At 40.1% G+C, this 25,182-nt stretch overlaps 1 protein-coding gene across 1 annotated transcript; it reads right to left on the bottom strand.

Annotated features, from left to right (window-relative positions):
- Positions 1-480: 480 nt before the first annotated feature.
- Positions 481-20,237, bottom strand: IL18RAP (interleukin 18 receptor accessory protein). Its single transcript, XM_074859103.1, has 11 exons — positions 20,153-20,237; positions 14,650-14,781; positions 13,265-13,532; positions 12,990-13,164; positions 11,528-11,702; positions 9,211-9,279; positions 8,850-8,970; positions 6,963-7,117; positions 5,935-6,072; positions 1,922-2,092; positions 481-1,280 (listed from the first exon to the last, which is right to left on the bottom strand). The coding sequence occupies exons 2-11, from the start codon at positions 14,771-14,773 to the stop codon at positions 907-909; spliced, it is 1,770 nt and encodes a 589-aa protein (XP_074715204.1). The 5' UTR covers positions 14,774-14,781; positions 20,153-20,237; the 3' UTR covers positions 481-906.
- Positions 20,238-25,182: the final 4,945 nt, after the last annotated feature.

Here is a 25,182-nt window from a genome sequence, read left to right as displayed (position 1 = left end):
CTGGTCCTAGCAGATTTGTTAACTTGAAAGCCATACAAAGTCAGCAGAACACTAGATCAGTGTCTCTCCTGCTCAGATTTTCTTAACACTAACCATTGCATTTCACTTAGCTACAGCCATACACACACAGAGTGCAAGATGCTTTGAGAATAAGCTATATGAACCCTGGAGAGAGAGCAGCCAAAGGACTGCAAGGGAAAGACTTCAGAGTCCCTGGCAGCCTACTAGCTGTTATAACCAGGACTTTGATTTACAACTGCAACACACCCGTCACACCAACAAGTTCAGTGGGACTCATGAGTGACCAGCAGCAGACAGGATCAGCAATGTACAGATGTCTCCGAGTGTGAAATGTTTCACAACTGGTAGGAATGCTTTCTCCCACTGCAGGAAGGATGGAGATGCCTGGGATCAGATGCTGATGCAGTGCTGCTTCTTTTTTCAATGCCTTTAGCATATCCAGTTGTAGCAGTCTCCCATGGTACTTCCTTGGTGCTCCCACAGGAGGACATAACTCATTTAAAGAGCTTGAATTTGTCCCACTGGACTGCACAGGAAAATTAAACTTCAAGTTTCCTCTGGATTTCCCTTTTTTAATCTTTTTCTAGAAAACAGGTATAAAAAGATTCCAGAAGAAATACAACTTAAAGAACAAAAAATTTACATGTATTTCTCAACATCACAGCAAAATAATATAATAAATATAACAAAAATAATAATAAAATAATAATTTATGAAAGATAGCTCACATTTACAGCTGTGTGCAGTGCCACTTAGTTTTACTGTGGGGCTGCAGCACTGTCACACTGCATGGTTTTGGAGTGAGCTATTGCTGACTGCAGTGACAGTCTTTTACAATCATGTCACCATTCCTGAGCCTGCTGTCGTCCCTCTGCGAAATTTCTGCTATCGACATACCAGGCTGAATAACCTCTGGAAAAAACCCTTTAGGTTGCAGCTTCCCAACATCTTTGTAGCTTTCACTGGCATGTGGTAATGCATATATTTCCAGAATTTCTTGTTTGGAGCAGCAGAAATAGAAGACTTCCAGGTAACAACTGGTAAAATCCGAAGAGCTTTCTTCACTACTGGAGGCAAAGTGTCTGGCTCCTGGAAAGCCTGGAACTTTATTAATACCAGTTTGATCTTTTTGTCTTCCAACGCACAGTTCACTGCTGCCTGCAGTTCAAAGATGCTTGGTCCGCTGATGTAGGCTGGGCTCAAAATAATTATTGCTCGTCTGCTTTTTTTAATAGCTGTAACAACTTCATCTGTGTATGCTGGAGAAGAAATGGCAATCGTTACTGCATTCTATAATGGACTTTTTATCTTATCAGTTCCTTTATCAACAGCTAAAACCCAGAAATAAGGAAAACCAAAAATAGGGATGCTGAGCAATCACATAACCCCTAGAAATGCGTTTGCTATCAGAGGATACCATGGCCATTCTTATGTAGCCCAGAGAATACAACTTGCTGCTCAGAAGGTGGAGGGCACAGCTGAGACCTCAACACACTTTGTTGCTACTCAAATGGGGTCTCAAGGGACACTTGGACTTGTTCTTGTCTCTCTCAGGGACAGGTACTGAGGGCTTTCTAATTACTGCAGGTAGCACTGAATAAAATTGCTCAGAAAGTGACCACTGAAATATTTGGGGTCTTCTTTTCAGGGAGTGGAGTCTGCTTGCAAAGAAATTCTTAGACAAGAAACTGTCTTAGCCTAGTATCTCCCAGCGACCACACTCCAACATACATATACCTCAGGTGCAGGGGCCAGATATAAAGATGAAAAGACAATGAGATTTGAGCAAAAACTCCAGTACCAAACTATACCATTTGCTGATCTGGTGCATAGGGCTTTTTTGGAAAGTGAAAAACAATTTTATAAACTGAAGATTTTCTACCATCCTCAGGGACCTTACCTCCTCCTGGAAGAATATCTCTTTCAAGAATGCATAGTTTGTATCCGTATTTATTTTCCAGCATATCTGGTAGAAGCTCCAGGGCAAATTTTTCCTCACTAATTAAAGTAGAGTCACTTTCAAAAGAGTCTAGTTTTGCATAGGATACAAACGCATCAAATTCTTTGCCATCTAAAATAAAAAAATAACTAACACTGTACACATTAACAAGTCTGAAGCATTCAGTTTCTTTCTTAATGCTGTTTCCATTTATATCTATTTAAGTAGGCACAACACAAACCTAAAATTGTCACCTGTTCATGAAGTACAGCCATCCAGTTACCCAAAGCCAACCCTTACTCCTCACTGTCTTGCAAATTTTGTAGATGTACACTACCAAAGCAAATGAGGAAGCTACAGATGATTAGTGCAAGGAAGTTTAAAGCAAGAAATTTTCTGCATTTTCACAAACATACAGTTTTCACCAGTGGAAGATCTGGCCCCTTCCAGGCAAAATCCATGTTGTAGGGAATGATCTTTTCTCTCATTTGCCCCAACACTGATTCCAAAAATACTCATCAATGCCCAACCTACTTTGAAAATATAGTGAATTTTAAAGGAAAAATGTTCTTAAATATTAGCTGCTTGCAAAAGATGCATTATTTTCATACACTGTTAAGTTTGTAATCAGAGATACTGGTGCAAGTAGCAAAGCCTAAGTCTGATCCAAGTATCAGCTCAGACACAGAGTACTGACCAGTTCCTGAACTTTGCTTCAGTCTCATTAAAAGAATATGTTTGTGAGGTGTAGATGAAAAATATATAAAGAAATTTTCTCATCTTTGAAACACCCTGCTACCAATGACCTGAGTTAGGCCCATTCTTAACTGCAAGGCAAAACCAAACTTATCTATTTGCTGAATAAAATTTTAACTGCACTTGAGAGAGGAAGAAGGAAAACAAAAATAATTTCTGGTGAAAGCTAAAGGCACGGCGGACTCAGTCCAATTCTCCATATGTAGTTGCTTGATGCCATTTAAAGTGTCTTAATGTTGACGGGACTGCCAAATTTGACGTGAGATCTATTGGAGATTCAAATCTTTTGAAATGACAGGACATCCTCAGGCAGCCCAAATGACATCAGACACCTATGTTCAATCAGCTGAGTTGTATCATATGTCAATACAGTTAATAGAAACCAGAAGGAAATTCAGTTGCTTAGTGCAGGGTCCTACTGCAGGGTGGTGCTCTCTAGATTTTACCATACTGACTACATCTTCACTGCATGGGAACCGAAACACCTACAGCCAGCACAGACACCTAAGTAATGGTGTTGAGTATCACACTGCGTTTCAGTGTCAACCTCCTGATTTCTATCTTTAGATGTAAGATTAGGATCACAAACCTGAGCTAGAACCATCAGGTTCCCACAGGATCTAGAAGAGACCATATGAATTCCAGGGAGTAAAGGAAATACAAATGGAAAACTAATGACATACATAAGCTGGAGTTCAACACCTACATTCAGAACCAGCATGTAGCAGAAAGTAAAATAAAACATAGGTGTGCAGATTAGGTTTGGAGGCCAACGGTGTTACTAGACAATACACATTACATCTCCACTCCTCCCCTCTGCTCCTGGCCACAAGCTTCCACCACTTCCTTCTACGGGTGCTGAAGCTCTTGTGGTAGCAGAGGAAGCTGTTTCATGTTGCTAGCTACTCACTGTCTTTTACTGAGTTATTTTTCTGCCAAGTTGAGCCAATTTAGGCACACATGAGTGAATCATCAACAGCAGGCACACAGCATTAGTGTGGGATTTGAAGGTGAAGCAGCGGGTCACTGATTTAGCTGAACTTCAATTCATCTACACCCTGAATCGAAGCTCCTTTGAAAATGGTTTTTAAATGACAATAAATTGCACTACAAGCCAGATATTCCTCATTTCACCCACAGAGGTCACTGCAATCTTATTAGACAATGACTAGTAATAAATACATCACCATTTTCCTTTATAATATTATTATTACAATAGTAAGTTAAAAGCAAATGCACAGTAAGCACCACTAGGATGATTTTTTTTTTTCTCAGAACGATACAGAAGGGCAGTTACAACTTGAGGAACTTTTGGCACAAACATGTAAGATGCCCAAAGGGTAGGAAATGAAGAACACCCAAGTTAAGCAAAGCAACTGCATATGTGGTTTATAAATGTTAGTATCACAGCTTCTACATTATTACTTTCTCTTGTGAAAAAATGCCAGATTTTTAAGAGATATATCTGAATTGGCTAAGGAAGAAGCCCAAGGGTTAGAGAGACATGAGAAAAAAGGTGACCTTACTGCTGTCTTCAACTACCAAATGGGAGGGTACAGAGATGATGGAGACAGACTCTTCTTTGATGTGCACAGTAATAGGAGAGGAGGCAACAAACACAAGTTGCAACAAGGAAAATTCTCATTAGTGAAAAAGTTTGCACTATGAGAGTGGTCAAACATTGAAGCACATTGTCCAGAGAGGCTGTGGATTCTCTGTCCACAAGGTCCTGAGCAACCTGGCCTAGGTTGGGTCTGCTTTGAGCAGGGTGTGGGATCAGATGAGTCCCAGGGGTCCTTTCCAACCTTGTGGGATTCTGAAATTCTCTGATTCTGTGCTAAAAGGGACAGAAGAGATGATAGAAAAGAAGAAATGGCAAAATTAAGTCATAACTGCTGCTTTGCTGCTCTATGAGCAAGCCCTTTCAGACCTCAGGTGACTTGATACGCATCCACATGAAGTGAGAAGGACACGATCTTGCAGGTGAGAACACATTTTATGGCCAGTCACCTTAGGCAGAAAACTATCTAGGTAGGCATCATTGGTCTGCACACTCCATGCCCCCATGCTGCAAATGGTGCTGTATGCATGCGGCATGTGAGAGTCACAGAGCAGGACAGAGGCTGCCACGGTGGAACCCAACGGTATCTTGAACTTCAATGCACAAATCTTGGCAGGTCTGTCTCTGTCCTACTGACATATGGGGTGAACTCTAAGGGGACTTTCCAGAGGTTCTTAAATCAATTTGTTACCAAATAGAGGGGAAATTTTGAGTGATTTCCCAAATTGCTTTTGCCAGCTGCCTTAGGGGTCACAAAATCACTTTTCAAAAGGGCAGTTAACTGTCTCATTGAATATGTATTTATAGATACCTAGATACAGTTATTTCACACTCACATATAATTGACACAAAGCAGACACAGATGCCTATATCTCAAGCTGCATCAAGATTCAAGAACTTTTAGAAAAATTTCCTTGGGCACATACTATCCGATTTCTTTCAAGCCACCTAAGAAAATTATATGTTAAGTTCTTTGAAGGAGGCACAGTAATTTCTGATACAATTTTACACTGCCTTTGTTGAAGGCCTGTTTTAGCTGAGATGATGGGGCAATGCCACTATGCAGATTTGAAATATTGGAAGCTGATCACTCTGGTGTAAATGTCAAGATGGTCAACATAATTTTTAGAAAGGAAATATGAATATTTCCCAAACGTACACTTCCCAATTGGTGTCCTATATCATATTATTACTCTCCTTTTTTATTCTTCTGAAACATTATTTGGCTTCAAGTGAAAAATGCAATAGACTCCGGAGTCCTTCACTTACTTCTGCAAGGACATTTGATTCTTGTTCACAGGTTCTGTTGAGTACTTTGGGAGAATGAGGTTAAAACATTGGAGATGCTCTATTATTCCCTGCAAATGGATTGCCAAAATTCAACTTCTTACTCTAATCTTCCATGGATAAATTAGAGATCTTGTAAAAGACTAACTGACATTTCAGTTGGCGTTAGATATTTCCTCCATGCTGCCTGACTTTTTTGCCATCTGAATCCACTGAGCATCTTGCTAGCTTGAACAGCCTTTGTATCAGCTGAAAGAGAACAAGGTCATTAAGATAATTTAATTAAATGGTTAATTCACACCAGATTAACCCAGATGGCAAAAGGCAGTAGAAGGACTGGAGAAAATTAATATTATACAATGTTTCTTACCTCCTGTAGTTTCTTTGTGGACCAGATAGCTTCGGTACATCAGCACTATTTCAATCCAGTGCTGGTAAACAAAGGCAGTGCACAAAAGCAATGCAAATAGAGTAGAAATGGCACTGCATAGTACGTGTAAGAGAAACACTGTAGAAAGAAAAGAGTCTATCATAACTCAGGCTTTCCAAAATAATGTTGACACTTAGATGGAAAACTCAGTCCAGAAATAGGGGCAAGCCATCTCACAATCTTCATTCTTGTCCCCTGGCAAACTTTAGGGAAGTCAGGAATTCATTTAGCTGCAAACCTTAACACAAAGTTTCAGTCTACCATCAGGGACCTTTTTTGAATGGTATCTCTTTGATGGTATGAAAAGCCAATCTGTGATGGAAGGCACAGAGAAAATTGTCTGTGGTACATTCAGCAGGGCTGAGTCTGTGGTACACTCAGTAGTCATCGCTTGAGATGGAAAAGTCACATCAGAACACACACAGCTGCACACAGGGCCCTGCGGGAGACTTCCTGTGCCACTGCAATGATGAATCTCCACTGTGAACTATGGTTCAGTGTTTAATTTCCACACTGATTCTGGCTTTGGCCTTTGCTCAAAAGGCTGCCACAGTCATATCAGTTATGGTAACTTCTCGGAAACGTGCATGCTAAGGACTGAGGAAACAAACAGAAGTGTCCTATGAAAATCAAGGAATACTACTGCTTTCAGCAGCTGCTCTGCTTCAGTTTAGTAGATTGCTTACTAATGTTCAGAGATGATACTCTCCTCTTCCTCCTCTCAGTTACTCTCCAGCTTCCACCTGGCCCACCTACCTTCAGTAAGTCCCCAGATACCGCTGTCCTTCTGAGTAGTCCTCAGAATAATGTATCTTGCTAGGCATCTGACAAATCAAACTTTTCCCATCTAGCTTCAAGAAACTTCTGCAGCTGGCTAAAAAGCCAGTCTCAATTGGGAATTAATTTGTAGCAGTGAGTAAATCAAAATGTGTCTTCAAGGGCAAACAGTCATCCATCGATAGTTTTACCTTTCTGCTTTCTTTTCAGCTGGATCACAGCGGTTGCATTCCCCACCGAATTCTCAGCAAAACATGTGAAGTTGCTTCTGAGGTCCCTTTCAGTAACTTCTTTCAGTTTTGCAACCTGAAGAAGTGTGTGCCCCTTTAAACCTTTTGGATAAACTCTAAAGAGGAAAAAATACATATTGTGTGGTATCTTTGCTGTTCATTCACACAAACCCCAAATGTCTTAAATACAAAGAAAGAGGAGCTTGCAACTTCTTAACGTTCAGCTTGAACTTTTAACAGCAATGCAATATTCTGGTTTGGAACTTCCGTTTGGTTTTTACATTGTAAGAAAATACTAACATCAAAGGTTTGCAGACTGTAAGGTTTATTCTTAATTCACCAACTCAACAAAATTCTTAAGCACTTGCCTAGTTTAAAATATATAGCCCCCTTTGACTTCTATAAATTATTTGTGTTTTTAGAAGACGTAAAAAATTCCCCTGGGGGAAATGAAACTTAAAAAAGGAGCCCTAAGAAAGGATTAGCTGGGCAAAAAGACTGAGCAGCATAGCCTCTTGCACAGGGGTAAAAAGCCCAAGGACAGGATAGGCAAACAGAATAAGACAGATATAAGGGACAGAAGTATAGGAAATGAAGAGGTAACAGAGGAATCCCTCTGTGGCTGGGCGAGGCTTGGGGAGAACAGATCTGTGTCTGCAACCACTTGAGAATACCCTGGGTTTCTAAGTCTCAGCATTTCTCTTTGAAAACCACAAGTACAGGCATCTCTGGGTGGTCCTGAAGGTGCCTCACATCATGTCACTGCAAAATGACAGGTTGTGCTTCTGCTAACTCAGGATACACAGGCATGAGCATGGGCAAGGATTCAACCTGTACTGAAAGAGTGTTGGGAATGTTTTATTCATTTTGATTAAAAAAAATAAACAAACAAATTTTATGTACGAACAAAGCTAAAAACTTGATAAGAAGAACATTACAGAGCTAAACGTTCGAAAGTTAGGAAAATCCGATTTCCAATCTACCTCATGAGTGAGTGTGTGTGTGCATGTGCATGTGTGATATCATCATTTGTTATCTTTTTCCAATATGACTCCTATTAAGAACTTGATTTTAGCAGTGACAGCAGGGATTTTTCTTCCCCCAGCATACAGAACAGTTTTCCCATAATGATGACTCAGGGCTGTGTAGTGAAAGACATGCTTGTCTGTTTTGCCTCCACTATGTTTCTTGCTGAAGTTGGACACTGCATAAGTGAATGAGACAAGGAAGTACAGGAAGGAAAGGGAAGGGTGGTGACTATTTGAGTTGTCCCCAAGTCACAGGAAACCTTTCCCCCACACATTGCTTCTCTGCAGGGTCTGGTTAATTCTTGCCAGGGAAGACTCCTGCAATTCAGTGTCCTAAAATTCAGTGCTGCAATTCCTCAGACTGACTCAATAAACACACCTCAACGTCTGAGGCACCCAAAATCCTTTCAGTGTCCAAAACACTGTTTTACTGATCTGGTTTATTCCCCACTTGGAGACAGCTTCCAAAGACAGAATGTGTGAGTTTCCAGCAAGGAACAACAGAGGGAACACTTGAAAACAGCTGCTGCAGGCACAGGCAACCAAGCACCATTCATGTTGAAGCTGTCTGTGAGCTAAAGCTTTAGGAAGAGTTAAGATTTCACAGAAAGTGTGAGTTCTTGGCTTTATGGCCATCAATATGTGCTTCTGTATGTGAAGTGCACATGCCTGTCACATACTCATGGCCATACACTTTAATATGTTGAAGAACAGAGCTGTCTGAGTTTCTTTCAGTAGAATGTATTCAGTAAAGCTGTTGTAGAAGGATTTTTACAGTTGCTGACTGTAGTAGTAATCAGACTACTAGATTTTTCCTTACCTTGTTTCCTGATTTAATTTCTCATTTATATTTTCTTTGTTGTTTCTTTTCCATGTTACCCTCATCAGAGAAACTCTTTCAAACCCAAACTGTACACGGCATTCCAATTCAAGTGGCTTTCCTGGAACAAATTAGCACAGGAAAACCATACATGGAGGTCACCAGAATAATTTTCTCTTAAATAGCCTGGGATCTGTATAACACATAATGCTTCCTTTAATATCCACAAAGATATATATCAAGAAAGAAACTACATACTCCTAGAGCGCAAAGATATTTTGCTTTATTGACATCTATCATTATCTATCAATACCTCATTTAAACATTTTCTCTCACTTTCAGATGAGGAATTGAAACTTACCAAGCTCTGCTTCGAGGATCACCACACCATTGGGATACAAGAAGTTTGGTGGATGGATAGTGTTTTCTGCTGCAATTAACAGGAATACTGTTAACAACTATAATGCTATCATCAGTGCAGGAGACCAGAGAAAATATCTTACAGCATTTTCTTTTTCCAATGTTAGGTGGAATTTAGACATCTAAGTCCAAGAGGATGATTTACAGTTGTTGAGGTGCCTGAGAGTGCACAGATAAGGGAGTTTTGACCACAAAACTTACATAGCTACTTAAAGACCTGCTATCTCAATTACTCTGAGGCTCTGCCACCTTACATGAGCTGAGGAGCTCAGTGTCTATCCTGCACTTAAGGTTATTTAGGATTCAGAAATTAGGGCCCCCCCCCCCCCTTGCAAAACCCCCTGAAGGACACAATTCTCATACCAGTTCCCTGCCAAGCCCCCTTTCAAGCTCAGTAAGCACACATACAGCACACACACCTCATTCACAAGCATACTTGCATTAAAATTTTTCAAAACAAGGGCTGCCAAAGGGCACAGATAATGACAACCACAGTTCATACAATCTATTAAGCAATTACCCAGGCTCCGGAAAAACAGCCTGAAGGGGCTAAAACCCACAGCTCTGATATTCTAGGAAAGCCCCATACTGCAGGAAATGGTGCCACACAACAGCTTTTTTTTTTTTTTTTTTTTTTTAACAAGCCACAGCAGAGATATGTATGCAAGATTCAGGGAGAGTATATATATATATGGCACCTTTCAAGTGTTTTTCTGACTGTGCTGTGAGGTGAGGGAAAAGAACCCAGAAGCACAGTGCATTAGCTCAGGTTCAGCCAGATCAGAATAAAAGCAGAGCTAGTCCATGCCTGCCTGGAAAATACTGTAGGACTATAGCCAGAGAGAAGAGTGAAAGAGCACCAGACATTGTAACCCAGCACATAGAGGTCTCAAAAGTTGGAGGAGATGTGGTTTCCAGTCCCTGTCCTGATGGGATGTATGTATTTTTCCCATGACTTCTTAGTACCAAATGCATCAAACATCTGCAAAAAAGGGAACAGCTACTTCAGAGGAGTGCTGTCCTCACTAGACCATAGAACCAGGTTGCTTCAACGGACACGTTTCTTTCGCTCCCCAGATCTCCCTCCCACGGAGTGGCCAACTTTCCACCAGGATGCTGAGAATAGGTCCTGTGCTGTTGTCATACAGAAACAGCTGTACTGGGTCCATCCAGCACAGGATATAGAATAGATTTATCTATGCTTTCCTCTGGGACCTGTGATTGACTGGAGTGTCTGACAAGAGTGCCTTATAGCATTCAACCACAGATATCTGGAGAAAAGCATAACCACAACTCTTTTTCAGCAAACTAAAATCTCCCTTGTTCCTGATCCTGAGTTGCTAGCATGCTCCCTTGCACAGTGTTGACATTGTCTAATAGCACTCTGACAGGCAGTATCTGGGCTTCGCCTGAAGGGCAGCAGAGGACAGTAAATATTACTGAAAAGATCACCATGATTTGAAGGATAATATAAGGCCATGCCACATCACAGTGCCATAGAGTTCTGGCCAGTTATATTTAGTAATCCATACAAAGCCTAAAAGAACAGGTCATGCAGGCAGTGATGCTTTTCTCCAAACAGCACATGCAACAACAAATGGCTTGTTTGTTAGTTAGATTGATCACAGGTGTCCTGTTTCCTCTGCTTTTAAAAAGTTATGTGGAAGATGGGCAGTGATCCCACCAACATCACCTTCCTCATCACTGTCAAGTGAAAAAAATGAAGGTCTCATCCATGCCACAAGGAATAATTTTTTATCTAACTCCTACTTCACATAAGCCTCCACTGCAGTGACAGAGTTAGGATTGAGGTACACTGCTTTTGTCCACTTTTCCCATGCTGAATTAGCACTCCTTCCTCCTAGTGTGTGAATATCTTCCTAACACTCCTCATACAGTACATGGAGAATACTGGCACCAGTTGGAGTTTCATTAATTCTACTCCCAGATCAAGAGATGTAAATCCTTTTGCAGATTTGATCCCCACTATTAGGAACTATAATAAATCCAAGGTGGAATTAGATCTTGAAAATGATGGCATTGTATGCTACATGTTATTACCAAACATTGAAGGTTCTAGACAATGTCCCAAGACATCATCAGAATACTTGGAAGAAGATTTTAATGACAGTGTAGCTAATTCAGTCTGTTGGTTGTTCAGAAGAAGAGCCTGAACCAAAGACATAAATAGTGTAGGAAAGAATAGAGAAAACATACTTTACTTCAGGTATTTTATTCTGAGTTATTATAATACTCACCAATGACTTCTACTGCTACTGCTGTTCTCATTGTCCACTTTGTAGTGTTGTCATATAGAGTGTAATCACAGACATATATTCCAGCATCTTGGTGATAGGTTGGATTCAAATAGATTTCATTATGCTTAAGCTTTAGGCTTTGTCTGCTTTTCCTACGTTTTATCTGATGGCCATCCTAATGAAAAGAAAGAATATCAAGTCCTTTACTTGTTGCTGTTATTAAATTATATTTTAAGATATTTGGATAGGATTTCCATGGCAGTAGGGCCAAGACAAACTCTTTCCACTAAAACCTAAAAAAGATTTATTAGGAGTCTGAGGACATTTGACAGTTATATTAAAAAATTTGTGAATACCATTATCTTTTTAAAAAATTATTTAAAATTTGTAGTTGCCGAGAGAAATGTGAAATCATGAACCTAACCTAAATTAAACTATTACGAAAGAGCAACAAAAAGGATCACTTTTTTAATGGACTGAGTATTTTTTATTTTGTAAATAAATTATTTTGAAAACATTTTCATTTTCTTTTATGAGAAGTAAATCGTGGGTTTGCGCTGTCTGAGATTGACAACTCTGTCACTACTTTTAAAAGGATGAAAACCAACCATTTTTTGAAAAGCACCTCTATTTTTCAGCTTAGTGTATTCATATTCTCTAAGACCACTAAGAATTTTCCTTAACTCAAATTCCTGACAAAAATCTATTAACGCAAAATGGAATCTCCTTGAATTCAGTGAGCTTCAGATCAAAATATAGGTAAATAGACCTAATTTAAAGTTTGAAAGTTTGACTAGATTGTGATTCTACTTGATAGAATAAATAATGTAAATAATACCAGGCAGTAAAATGCACAATTGAAATTTCAGTCATTTTCATTTGCTCATTTGTACAGGTTTAGATGGTGAATTACAATCCTTACAAACACAACAGGAATAAATTTTAGCTTGCAAGTATTTTATTATATTATTAGTGGTCATTTGAAAAAGAGGTAGTCAATAATGTTTCAGTAGAATAATGATTTGTTAAAAACAGAAGTCTTGGAAAGAACAATTTGAAACATTAATTTTAAAATAATTTTTTTTCTAACAAAGCCCCTTTTTTTTTGTATATTTGATATTTTCAGAATTTAAAATGTCAAAGCAAAACTCTTAAATTTCAATCATACATCACTTTGTAACAAGCTTATTTTGATTGTCAATTACTTCAATTTCTTAGCTGAAGAGAAAGCATTCCTAGGCTTCTATTTCATGGAATAATATTTTGGGTGTGGCACATTTCTTCAAAACTCTTACTTACAGACTTGATATATAGCGATTTATGAGTCAGCTTTTGGGTTGAATTTCCCAGGCTGCATTGTCTGCCAAAGAAGAGTTCAAGAACCTACGGCACATGAGCATTGACTAGACCTAAAGCTATACTCAAGTGAGCTTTTCTGCATGCTCAAGAGAGTGACTCTTACCTTGTACCATTTTACATCTGCCTTCTTTATATGGTTGTAGCATTTTGTCCCAGGACAAGTTATTGAATTCCCACTGCCAGCAAGAAGATATGGCACATTTGTGTCATAACCTGAACATTTTGCCACCTTCTTTGTTTGAACCTCCAAAACAATTTTGAGACATGGAATTTTTTCCCTGAGTGATGCAGGAAAAGAAGTTAAATATTTAATACACAAAACAAAACAAAACAATTAATTCTTGTATGGAAATATAAGACTTCTGCTCCGTTACATACCATATCATACAGATGTACACTCCGGAAGAACTGTGCCTTACTGGTTTAAACCAAAGTGCATCCCCTTGGAGAGCAAGATTAGAGCTTTCCTTGATCATCTTCAGCGGCTCTTTATCTTTCTGATGCCAGAACCATTTCACCTTATGTTGTGTTAGAAGTGAGTTGTTATAAATATAGGTAGCATCTCTATCTGGTAAAGCGCATTGTAAAACAAACTCTTCATCACTAATTGCACGATACCATACTTGAGGTTCAACATGGGAACATCCTGAAAAGCAGGACAATGAGATATGACTACTACCTGAAAGAACACACAGTCATCATATTTTAAAAAATAGGAAAACTACAAAAATAAAACTTCACCTTTCCTTGTGTTAAATAATTTTTTATGTGACCAGATGCTGGGCTAATAGAGAATTGATTTCCTTAAACATGGAATTTGCCAATGTACTCAAAAGTTTATTCAAAGGTGTCCAGAGGTTTATTAGGCCTTTTTCAAAAGCCTAATGTGAAAATAGCTTACAATTTTTAGTGAACTGAAGATTTTCACATGGGTGCTAAATCTGTTAAAACTCAACTTCATAGAAAAGCAGATGAGGAGATAGCTCTCCTCATATTAATGGAGAAGGGACCTGAAGAAGCAGAGCCTGCCCACCACACTCCCTGTTTAGGGTAAGATTGACAAGCATTATTGTGTCACTGCTTTCAAATCTTTTCCCTCTTATGTTTCAGTTACTGTCACTAAAATTACACAAGTTTTTGGATTCTGAAAACTGTGGTTACCCATCCTAACCCCGAATTTTCTAAAGGCTGACCGATCTTGCTGTGTAACCCCTCCTGCCAGTCAGGATGTGGTAACCCTTGAAAGTATGGCAGGATTTCACTTCGGCAGAAGGGACGGCATGAAATCTTCAGTTCCTTGCCTGCCCACCTGGGACACTCTTCGCAGTTTCAGTTTCTGTCTGCAAAATGAATTGGAACAAGCTCCTCCTTCCACCCACTCCACCTCGTGTGGGTGGAGGACTTTGATATATCAGTCTCACCCTGCCTTTCTCTTCCTTCTCCCCCCCGACAGGCTTGGACCATCTGTTGGAGACTTCAGGGAGTCACAGAAGCAATTAATTTGCTCCATTCGCTTCTCAGAAATTCTTCTTTACATTTGCTCTTTTCTTTTCATTAGGGAACTGAATTTTGAATCATATTTAGGGTAAACTGTATTACAAATACTGAAAAAGCTTTCAGAATGGCTAGAGACAGCTGTTTGCCTGACACAAGCATTAACAGGTGCGGGAAAAACTCATGAAGGCATGGCAAAATGCAGATCCACTTTTCTCAGCTGTCAGAAAGCACTATGAACACCAAACCTCACCAAAGGAGACACTTACCTAGCAAGTTAGTCTCTCTAACTTCTGCCCCACTGATAAACAATGCTAGGATCCAGCACAAAGTGAGCATGATTTTCTTTATCAATTTTAGTTGATATTCTGAGACATTTTCTTTAAGAATCATCTTGCTTTCTGTAAAAGAGGAAAACAGATTTTTTTTTCAAATGATTTTCAAATAACATAGATAGGTAATTACATATTTTATTATGTAGCTCTATAAAACTTAGTAGACAGTATTTCCTAGATATTGTGCTTTTTAAAAATGGAGTTTGCAGGACTCTTCCTGCTCATACTATTTCACAAAATGCAGGTTAGACGATAATCAAGAATATCCAACAATCTCTTTAAACACATCTTGCATAGAGTTGCTTACAAATGGATTTCCAAGTTATACCTACAGCAATGCAGAACTCCACATCTGGAGTGGAAATGCAAGTCTTTCATCAGCTGTTGCTTTTAGAAGAGGAACCTGTCCTCTAAGATGAGAGGTTAAGATGCCAAATAACAAAATCAGCCTTTAGCTAATGACAGGTATCAGCAACAGACTGAGAAAGGCATAACTGGCACCAAAATCCATGAAGCTCTGTTGTGTCTTGAAGGCCAACAGGCCTAGAGTGTGTAAACTGGATTCCTTTGGGATTAAACCAAATCTGAAGATGTGGTGCAGCTGCAAATTTCATTGAGTCCATGGGACTGTAGAACTATGCAGAAGTAAAACCCTCAAAGCATGTACTGTGTGGATAGCAAGTCTTTGGTTCTAACTCTTTCACCCAAGAGACATGCGGCTATTGGACTTTATTACCAGCTAAACCAGATGTACCCTAAGATGTCTGTTAGGATCAGCAGAGCAACCTGAAAAACCCTTCTTCTCCATGACTTACCAGCATGGGCAGCATCAGGCCTCACTTCTGCACCAAATGCTGTGCTGCACTGATTGAATGATTCTAGCAGAGACTGGCTCAACAGGGTGACATCCACACTATTGTAAGGTATCAGCTTTGTGGTGTGCCATCTGTGAGCTGAGACTAGGAACACCCAGGGGATTTGGGAGCATTCCACAAAGAACTCAGCACCCAGACCCCTATATTACAGCATCTTGTCCAAGATGAAACCCCAAACCCTATTGCATGAAGTGTTTTGCCTCTCCTACTAAGAGGTTTGATCTGTGTCCCACAGCCCTCTCAGCCACAGAGCTAGAGGGAAGGCAAGCTGTCAAGAATGCATATTCAACAGCCATGCCTTAATTGGGGTATTTAGTAAGAACATATCCAACGCCTGTGATTGACATGTCTGGAGTGCCTGATTCAGGATCTCGGTGAGTAAAGGCCATGTGCTTTGCTGATATTCACACTGTGCAACTGAGACTTCAAGGAGCTTTTTTCTTTGCTCGTTTGGCCACAGAGTGACTCTGCATTTGCACAGCTGCCAGAGAGGCACTGTGTCAGCCCTAGGGAAGAAAAAATAAAGGTCTGGCAAAGGCTAGTCCCTTGTCTGTTGGCACCTCATGCAAATCAGACACGACTCATACACACAGGCAGCAAGAGAGCATCTGAGGCAGCAAGAGTGCACTGAGCTAGCAAGAGAGGTAAAGAGAACTCCCACTCTGCACTTTTTCAGACAGCTATTCTGTGTAGAGAGAAGCACTTTAGTCACCATTCTCCTCAGCATGTCTCTATTCCTTGCAAGTGAACGGAACTATCTGTTTTTACGCTCAGAGGTCATATGGAGTAGAATAACTCATTTGTCTTAACCCATCCTGGTGCTTTGTTACAGATTGGCTGCTGCCAGCTCTCATTGCCCTATACATCTTTTATAATCATCCTGAAACTCCAAGCGTATGTCTGAATAAAGAAACAGTTTCCTACCAGCACTGGGCAAAAGCCCTCCTAAGCTTTAAGAAGACTGTCTTACCCACTGCAAAAGGATCAATGGATCACAACTCTTGAATCTGGGTTTATGGCAATCATAAAGACCTCTCTCAAGGCATTCATTAGGGCTGCATCTCTAGCCCTATTAATACTGTATAAAACAAAGGATGATGCTTTGAGTTATGTCACTCAACAGCCCACGTGGCAAAGGCATACTCGTGCCAGCAGCAAGCAGGACCCAAGGGCCTTGTGTGTGATTCAGTGCTGCAGACCCTTGAGCAGGTGAGCTGATGTAATGGGTCACTGTTGTCAAAAGGGGAAGGTCTCATCTACTTCTCCATCCTCCCAACCCTCCTCTCCCTTGATTTCAGGCAAATGGTCAAACCTCTGTCCTGTGACAGCTCTGGTCCTTTCTGGTGACTCATTCAATCTGTTAAGCCATCAGAAGCTACCTGAGGAGTGCCTGACCTGGCAGAAGATAAGCAGTGGAAGCATTTACTTCCCATCTGCCTGTTTGTCTGTAATCAGGGACACTCAGGCTACATGTGACCACTCACAAGTGACCATCAAGTGACCATTCACAAAGCACTTAATAATTCCAGTGACGAGAGCAGATTTCTCTGCTCTCCAGTTTACTGCTGTGCTAACAATGCCCTCTTCAAGCTCAGCTAATGAAAGTTATAGCTTTGGTTAGCAATCTATAATTTTCTGTTGTCTTTTGTTAGCCATGGGAAAATGCACTACTGCCATTTTTTTTGCTAACCGATAATACTGTTATTAGAGAACCTTGGAAACTTTGCATCTCTATAGTGCTTAAAAAGTATGGTAGAATGTGAAATTAAAAAGTGCCATCTTGCAAGTGTGCTTAACAGGAAGAGAGACATTCACAGCAGAAGTAGACAGCAGTTACCAAAGGAGGGGGGGTACCTGAAACAGGATAATCTTAAACTGACCATTCAGGTGTATTTGCACTGCAGGTAGACTCAAGGTGATTCAGTGACTCAATATATTCAGTGACTCATTTTATCTTGGTCAGTATCTGCCAGAAAAAGAAAGCACTCTACTCTGGTCAATGTATTATCAAGAGTCTCTCCGCTTTCTCCTGCCATGTACACATCTGTATTATCATAACCTTAGTCTAGGGATTTAGGATGCCTTTTAATTGGAAAGTAACTTGTATACAAAGGAAACTAATGTGGTCTTAACATAATTTCCTGTGATAAAAAAATGTAAGAGAGAAGAATAAGAACTGTATTATTTGACTATGTTTCAAATTCTAAAGAACTCTCACAAGAAAACTAATTCCCTATTTCATATCATTTTGTGTGTATTTATATAAAACATAAGCAAAAGAAACCAAAATCATTTTCTTGAGAGCTACACCAAGTTTCATGATATCTCTGAAGTCTAGTAAACAGTGGCATGCCACAATCTTACAATCTATTATTCTGATTCTGATGAAAATCACTTCAGCAGCAGAGCAATAAATTCCCGTGTCTTGTATTGGATTTATGTCAATGAAAAGGCAAACATAATCTGATTCTAGGAGTAAGATTAGTAATAATCACACAGGAGAAGAAAAAAGCTTCACCATACCTATAAAGAAAAAAAATAAAATCTAATGAAGCTACTTACTAAGACACTACTGTTTTGTCTCACCAATCAATTGAAAGCAATTTACTTTAAAATGCACATTCAGAGAAAATAAAACCAACTCACCTGTCAAGCAGATGGGGTAGGGAGGGCTAAAATCTGAAGCTAAAATCTATAATTAAAAAAAAAAAATCTGAAAATCTTACCTGCACATCCTACACTACATGATAAGAATTGTGGTTAGTTCTAGCTGTGCACTGTGTTGAGTCTGTTTCCTTTACAGGAATTTCCTCTACCTCACTGTCATCATCCTTCCTTTCTCAGCTTAGTTGTGTTAGGTTCAAAATTTCCGGGTCATTTTCTTGTAAAAAGAACAGGGGAAAAAACTTTGTCGCTAGTAAAAGATCAAAGACTTCTGGGTTCTAAAATCTTCCTTTTGCATTGTGTGCAAAAATGCAAAAATGCAATCTAAAACCTACAAGAGAACCCGATACTGAATAATATTCAGTATAAGAGCCGAGTTCTCCTAACCCTCCTCAACTACCTTCCACACCCACTGCAAGCAGACCCTATAAGGGGTCTGTGACACACTATTACTTTCTATCTGTGTGCTCCCAGTTAAGCTTTGCTGGTTACCCAAATGCAGCTTTGGCAAAAAGAGAAAAGAGAAGCTCTGATGAATCTGAGCTATCTGTGACTTTCCCCTTAGACCTGCTAGGCAGGCAGAGCACTTCAGCATACACAGTTCCACATGGTCCAGCCCCTCTTCCAGGCTTCCTGTATGGATGCGAAACCCATAAAAGACAGGCTGCATAGTGACTCAAACTACATAAAAGCATCTGAGAGCACTTTGTCATCAGTTCAGACACCAGTTCTCCCTATTTCAGTAGAAGTTATGTAAATATATAGGTTCATCAGCTTGCACCAGACTTATTTCAAGAACAGTAGGACTTGTTTCTTCTTTTCTTGTGTGAAGTTTACTCTCTTTACTGCAGGCTGGGTCAATTACTCTCTTTCCACAATAAGAATCTAAAAAAGGCTTTTGCTGTGCAACAGGGGATTTCAATGTTGTTTCTGTTTATATACACATTTCTTTATGCGGTGACAAGTATTAACACTTGATTCTCTTGGGTTCTGAGCATTTGGAGATACAGGGTTTGTATTCTCAGCTTCCACTATGTATTTAACTCTCTACTCCTTGCAGAACAGAGACCAGAGATGATCAAGTTTGCTGATTGTCTCCTAAAATATTTTCAGTGTTTTGCCCCAATACAAAATATATGTTTGATTTATAAGTTACAAAAGGCTCCAATGTATCTCTGTAGATCAGTATAAAGAGTTAAGCTTTTTGAAGGTGTCCTTTCTGACTAGAAAAAAAACATTTTACTTTCCTCTTCCCTTGAAGGAATTACGGAGCGCAAAACACATAAAATCAAGCCCATGCTCCTTTCAAGCCATTGCTGAGACTATCAGAAAGAGAAGATGGTTCTTTCCCAAAGACGCATCTTACAGACACAAAATATACTTCCTTCATTTTAAGTACTAATTGTCATACTCTCCAAGTAATAGGTTTATTACATTCAAAAAATTAAGTAGAGCAGTCTAACTGTTAGAGCATATCTTAGAAATACAAGGACCAGTCACATAGTTTTGAATGCCATGCTGCCAGAAGACTGAGAGGTATGTCACACTGATTACCACACTGGATGAAAATCTTGTCAAACAGGGCCAAATATTTGGCTGAGCCTCTGCTCCAATTCACCCCTTCCTCTTTTGTAAAAGCAATGTATATGCTAAAAAAGCCTCACACACTTGTACTTCTCAGGTTCATATTTATCCTTTGCTGCTAGAGCCAAGTTTATAAAGGAGAGGGTAAAGGACGGTTCCAGAATACCCTCTCTGCTTCCTCTCTCTCTCCTCCCTCTCCTCCCGCTCACTCGCTTACCCTCCCACTCACACATTTAGCACGTTTTATGCTATAGCTCCAGGAAATTGTGCCTGCCCACCCCTGTGGAAAGTCAAGGTGGGGGTCCATATCTTACCTTGTCCATCTCACTTTTGCTCAAGCATTTTGACAGCCAAGAAGCAGGGGGAAGAATGCACCATCTCAGTGTGTATGTAGTGTAGTCTTATAGTGCTGGGAGGAGTACATGTCTTTAGTATTCTGGTGCTATTCTGGCTTGACACATTTACACATCACCTCCTCCTCAGCTCAGCTATGGTTAACACTGAGTGAGTAAGAAATTTTCCACTCCTATTATCTTCTACACTGTGTGTGGTGATGGTTATCCTGTCACAGGTGTCTGAACAATAACTAAACAAGAACCTCTGTCCATTTTGTACTAGGTTATACAGTCAGTGTAATGACATAAGGTCAAGGGCAGCTTATGTAGCAGTGGGGTAACTCATCTATTACTCCTCTGTGAAATCAGGGAAGGTGGTGTTATTTAGTACAACTTTGCTGCACTACAGTGCATTCTGCCTTGGACATCGGGGTGTAATATGGCTAGTGCCACAAAAGTACTTTGGATCTACTAATGACTGAATAGATCACTTGCCAACAGATAAAGAGTAAAGCAAATACTCATGACCAGGCCTTGAAAACATTTTCACTTTCACAATCTTTAGCAATTAATTAGAAAAGATTCTCTGGCACCTCAAATTCCATGGCAAACCCTTCTTGCCCTTCTTGCCCTCCTTGCCCTCCTCTAGGGTGCTTACTGCAGTCCAAGAAATATAAAACTGACAAGGGTGGCCACTGTTGTATTATGGGTTTTCTTTCAGAAACTTACTACACTCAAGCACAAAAGTAGGTCAGAACAGTTTCCCCGTTATTCCCATAGGAGACCTTACTGTTCTAATGGCTTTAATGTCCATCATAAATTTATTCATGGCCACGTGCCCTTGTGTGGATACCATTCCTTAGCTTAAACAGCTCTTCTTTCTAGTGCTTTTTCTTCTCCTGTATGCATTTGTTGACAATGCTCCTACTCCTTTCGCTGTTCATTTTACCAGCCTAAACAATTTAAACTCTTCTCGGATGCCTTCACACAATTCTCCTGGTGATCCTCATGGCTCTGCCTTGCAGGTTTCAAGGTCTCACTTCACTGACAGCATTTCATTGGTGTTTGTACTGTATTGTTTGAATTTCCTTCATCATGCTGGCAATTGGCAACAATCTTGATGTTCTCAAAAGTTTTCATTTCCAAAGTATGTGTTCCTTCCTTCTAGCTGAATTTTTGCTGCTAGTTCCCAAAGGCGGTATCTTCCTTAAGTACCACATAAATAGATATTCTTAATATACTAAATATTAAGCCGCTATACACAGATAAAGACATCTCTATCACAGCTGAGATTAATATTTAGGCTTGAGTGTCCAACTGAATGCTTGCATTCAGAAATGAGGTGTATCTCATAATGAAGTCTCTCAGGAGATCTCTTTGCTAGGGATATTCAGATTACTCCTAGTATGTACCGACAGCTCTTCACAAACAGACACAGTCACTTCTGAATTTGCCTAATTGTTTCTAAAAAGTCAGATTCATAAGGCAATACAAATAGTTTTGGAACCTCTTATGGAACAGCATTCCTTCACCATAGTCAAAAACCCTCAAACAGCTACAATTTCCCTGCAATGCACAGTAAACAGTTTTGTAACCGCATACCGAAATGAGGTCTCCAGCACATGACTGAAATTGGCTTAACTATGGTAGTGGTCAAAAGAATTAGAGCAATAAGCCATGAATCTATTTGATTATCTTTCAGAAATACCTTAAACCATAAGTGTACTGAACTCTATTATTTTTGTATTTGATAGGTAATAATCAACAAATATATTACACTGCACTGTGGTATAACTTGCTGATGTACATACTATATCTCACCAACAGAGGCCAGATGGAGGATCAAACAATGCAATATGAGACAAATCCCCGCGATGAGTTCTTAATATATTTAGCTGACAATGAAACTAAATAATGAGACTATTGTGGTCTATCTGCAGCTGCTTTCCCTGAAGTTCACGAAATTTGGATTGTTGAACCACAGGAAGCTGTCATGAGTTGATCAAAACTGAAATAGATTCTTGTGGAGCCTTTTTTCCATTTTGTATTTTACGTAACTTGTGGCTGCTGCAGAAAGCTTAGTAACTACTGTTTCACTCAGGCACTTTATCTAATTATAGCTACCAAGTCAGAAAACTATTTCCCAAAAATGCAATCACATTTTCTTTTTCAAAACACTGAATACTTTTCAACTACATCACAAGCATCGCACTAGGAAAGGCAACATTTCAAACATTTTATTAAACATATGTAGGAATTAATGATGTAAAAGTTACCTCTTCTGTGCAAGCCAGACCATAGTCATCTCTAAAGAGAAAGCCAATTATTTTTACTTTCTCTGAGAAATCAAGATAGAAAAGAACAACTTTAATATATAACCACAGTTCTAGAGTAACCTTCCAGGCCAGACTCACACATCTATCTTCATACCTGCTGATCTTTTTTTTTCTTGCCATATTTGAACAACATTTAATGACCTGAGGCATCAATCTACTGACTTCTGGATGTGACACAGCATTCTGGACCATCCTGTGCAAATCAGCTGTGTACTTCCTTTAGGTCCGACATGTCCAGCATACAATATAACCTTGCTCTACACAGTAGTCATGTGCCCAAGGTGCATCCCTGTTGGAGCTCTCTTTTTTGTGCTGACTGCAACAGTTACGTTTAACTTCTAGTTCAGTAAACACGCTACTAACAACTTGCTTGTGCAAGCATCTTCAGTTGCCCTGCAACATAACCACCAAATCTTACAGTTTCCTCTGTCCTCCAGCCCTTCTGCAAATCTCCTGATTTCTTTACAGCCTAGAGAGTGGTGGAAGAGGTAGGATTTGTCCTTAAGCCTGGATATGGAATGACACAGCTGCTTGGGAGGGCCATTTACTCCTGTTTCACAAGTTTGACCTCTCCTCATATCTCTGTAAAGAATGCAGATGGTAATGGAGGAATAGAAGAGCTTATAGTGGCAAGAAATTATAGATATGGATCTAGACATGGTGTCCATTTGGAGGGACCCCTTCACTCAAAGAGCCTATCCAGAATTGGTGCAGACACTGAAGGTGGACACACAGGACAGGGCACATGGACAACTGTAATTCCCAAACCTTCATAGAATCATAGAATTGTAGAATACCAGATTGGAAGGGACCTCAAGGATCATCTGGTCCAACCTTTCTTGGCAAAATTACAGTTTAAACAAGGTGGCTTAGCACCCTGTCCAGCTGATTCTTAAAATTGTCCAATGTTGGGGAATCCATCACTTCCCTGGGGAGATTATTCCAGTGGCTGATTGTTCTCATTGTGAAAAATTTTCCTCTTGTGTCCAATTGGAATTTCCCCAGGAGTAACCTGTACCCATTACCCCTTGTCTTTTCCATATGACTCCTTGTAAAAAGGATGTCTCCATCTTCTTTGTAGCCACCCCTTAAATACTGGAACATGGTGATAAGGTCTCCCCATAGCCGCCTTTTCTCCAAGCTGAACAAGCCCAGTTCTCTCAGCCTTTCCTCACATGGCAGGCTTCCCAGTCCCTTGATCATCTTTGTGGCTCTCCTCTGGACCCTCTCCAGCTTGTTCACATCTTTTTTGTGTAGCGGGGACCAAAACTGAACACACTATTCCAGGTGTGGCCTGACAAGTGCTGACTAGGGTGGGATAATGACTTCTTTATCTCTGCTGGTGGGTGATGCCCTTGATGATGAAACCCAGAATCCTGTTAGCTTTTTTTTGCCGCTGCAACACACAGTTCACTCGTAAGGAGCTTGTTGTCCACCAGGACCCTCAGGTCCCTTTCCACAGAGCTGCTCCCCAGGCAGGTAGATCCCAGTCTGTGCTGCACTCCTGGATTATGTTTTCCCAGGTGCAAGACCTTACACTTGTCCTTGATGAAATTCATAAGGTTCTTGTAAGGCCACTCCTTCAGCCTATCCAGGTCTTCCTGCAGAGTGGCCCTCCCTTCCAAAGTGTCCACTTCCCCACTCAGTTTGGTATCATCATCAGATTTCATCAGGGTACACTTGATCCCATCATCCAGTTCACTTAAGATATTAAATAGCGTTAGGCCCAATATCGATCCCTGGGGGACCCCACCTGTGACACATTGCCAGTTTGAAAAGGAGCTATTTACCACCATGCTCTGGGTGCTGTCTGTTCCCCACCACAGTACGCATCAGACTGTAACTCATCAGTTTCTCTAGGAGGAGGCTGTGAGGAACCGTATCGAAAGCCTTGGAGAAATCTAGGTAGACAATGTCCACCACTTGCCCCACATCAACTGAGCAGATTACTTTGTTGTAGAAGACATCAGGTTTGTTAAGCAAGATTTGCGCTTGGTGAGTCCATGCCGTCTTTTTCCAATCACATGCTTCATTTGACTTGTGATAGCCCCCAGGAGGGTTTGTTCCATAACTTTCCCATCGACTGAAGTAAGGCTGATGGGCCCATAATTTCCTGGATCCTCCTTTAATCCCTTCTTGTAGATGGTAGTGATATTAGCCTTCTTCCAGTCTTCTGGGACATTCCCCTATCTCCACAACCCCTATCTCCACAACCTCCTCAAGCCCTTATATGGTACTACACTATAGTACTGATACTATATACAGTAGTCCCAACTCTTCCTAACATTTATGTTCAAACTATCAATAGACAAGAAGACTTCTTTCATACTCTTTTTATTCTAGCCTGCATTGTGTGTGGTAGAAAGTGGTCAACTAGGAACACTAAAAAAATGCAGACACAGATTATACTCTCACAGTCAGTACTATGTTGTAGTACATGCAAAAGAGACAAGAATTTTCAGGACTGGTGACTTACAACAGCTGTCTCCTGACTGATCCCATCTGCATCCTCCTCTGGGAAATTATGTATTCCAATCACTTGTTCGGATTTGGCTTTGTTTAAATTGATCTACAGTACAAATGAGGCATTTATTGCTTGTGGAGAGCAGGTTTAACCACTCTTGCTTCTTCTTGCATTTTTTCTTCTTATTTTAAGTTTTAATTTTTGACACT

This window comes from Strix uralensis, chromosome 2 (genome assembly GCF_047716275.1).
Source record: "Strix uralensis isolate ZFMK-TIS-50842 chromosome 2, bStrUra1, whole genome shotgun sequence".
In the NCBI taxonomy this organism is placed as follows: domain Eukaryota; kingdom Metazoa; phylum Chordata; class Aves; order Strigiformes; family Strigidae; genus Strix; species Strix uralensis.
This window is presented reverse-complemented; position numbering and strand designations above follow the sequence as displayed.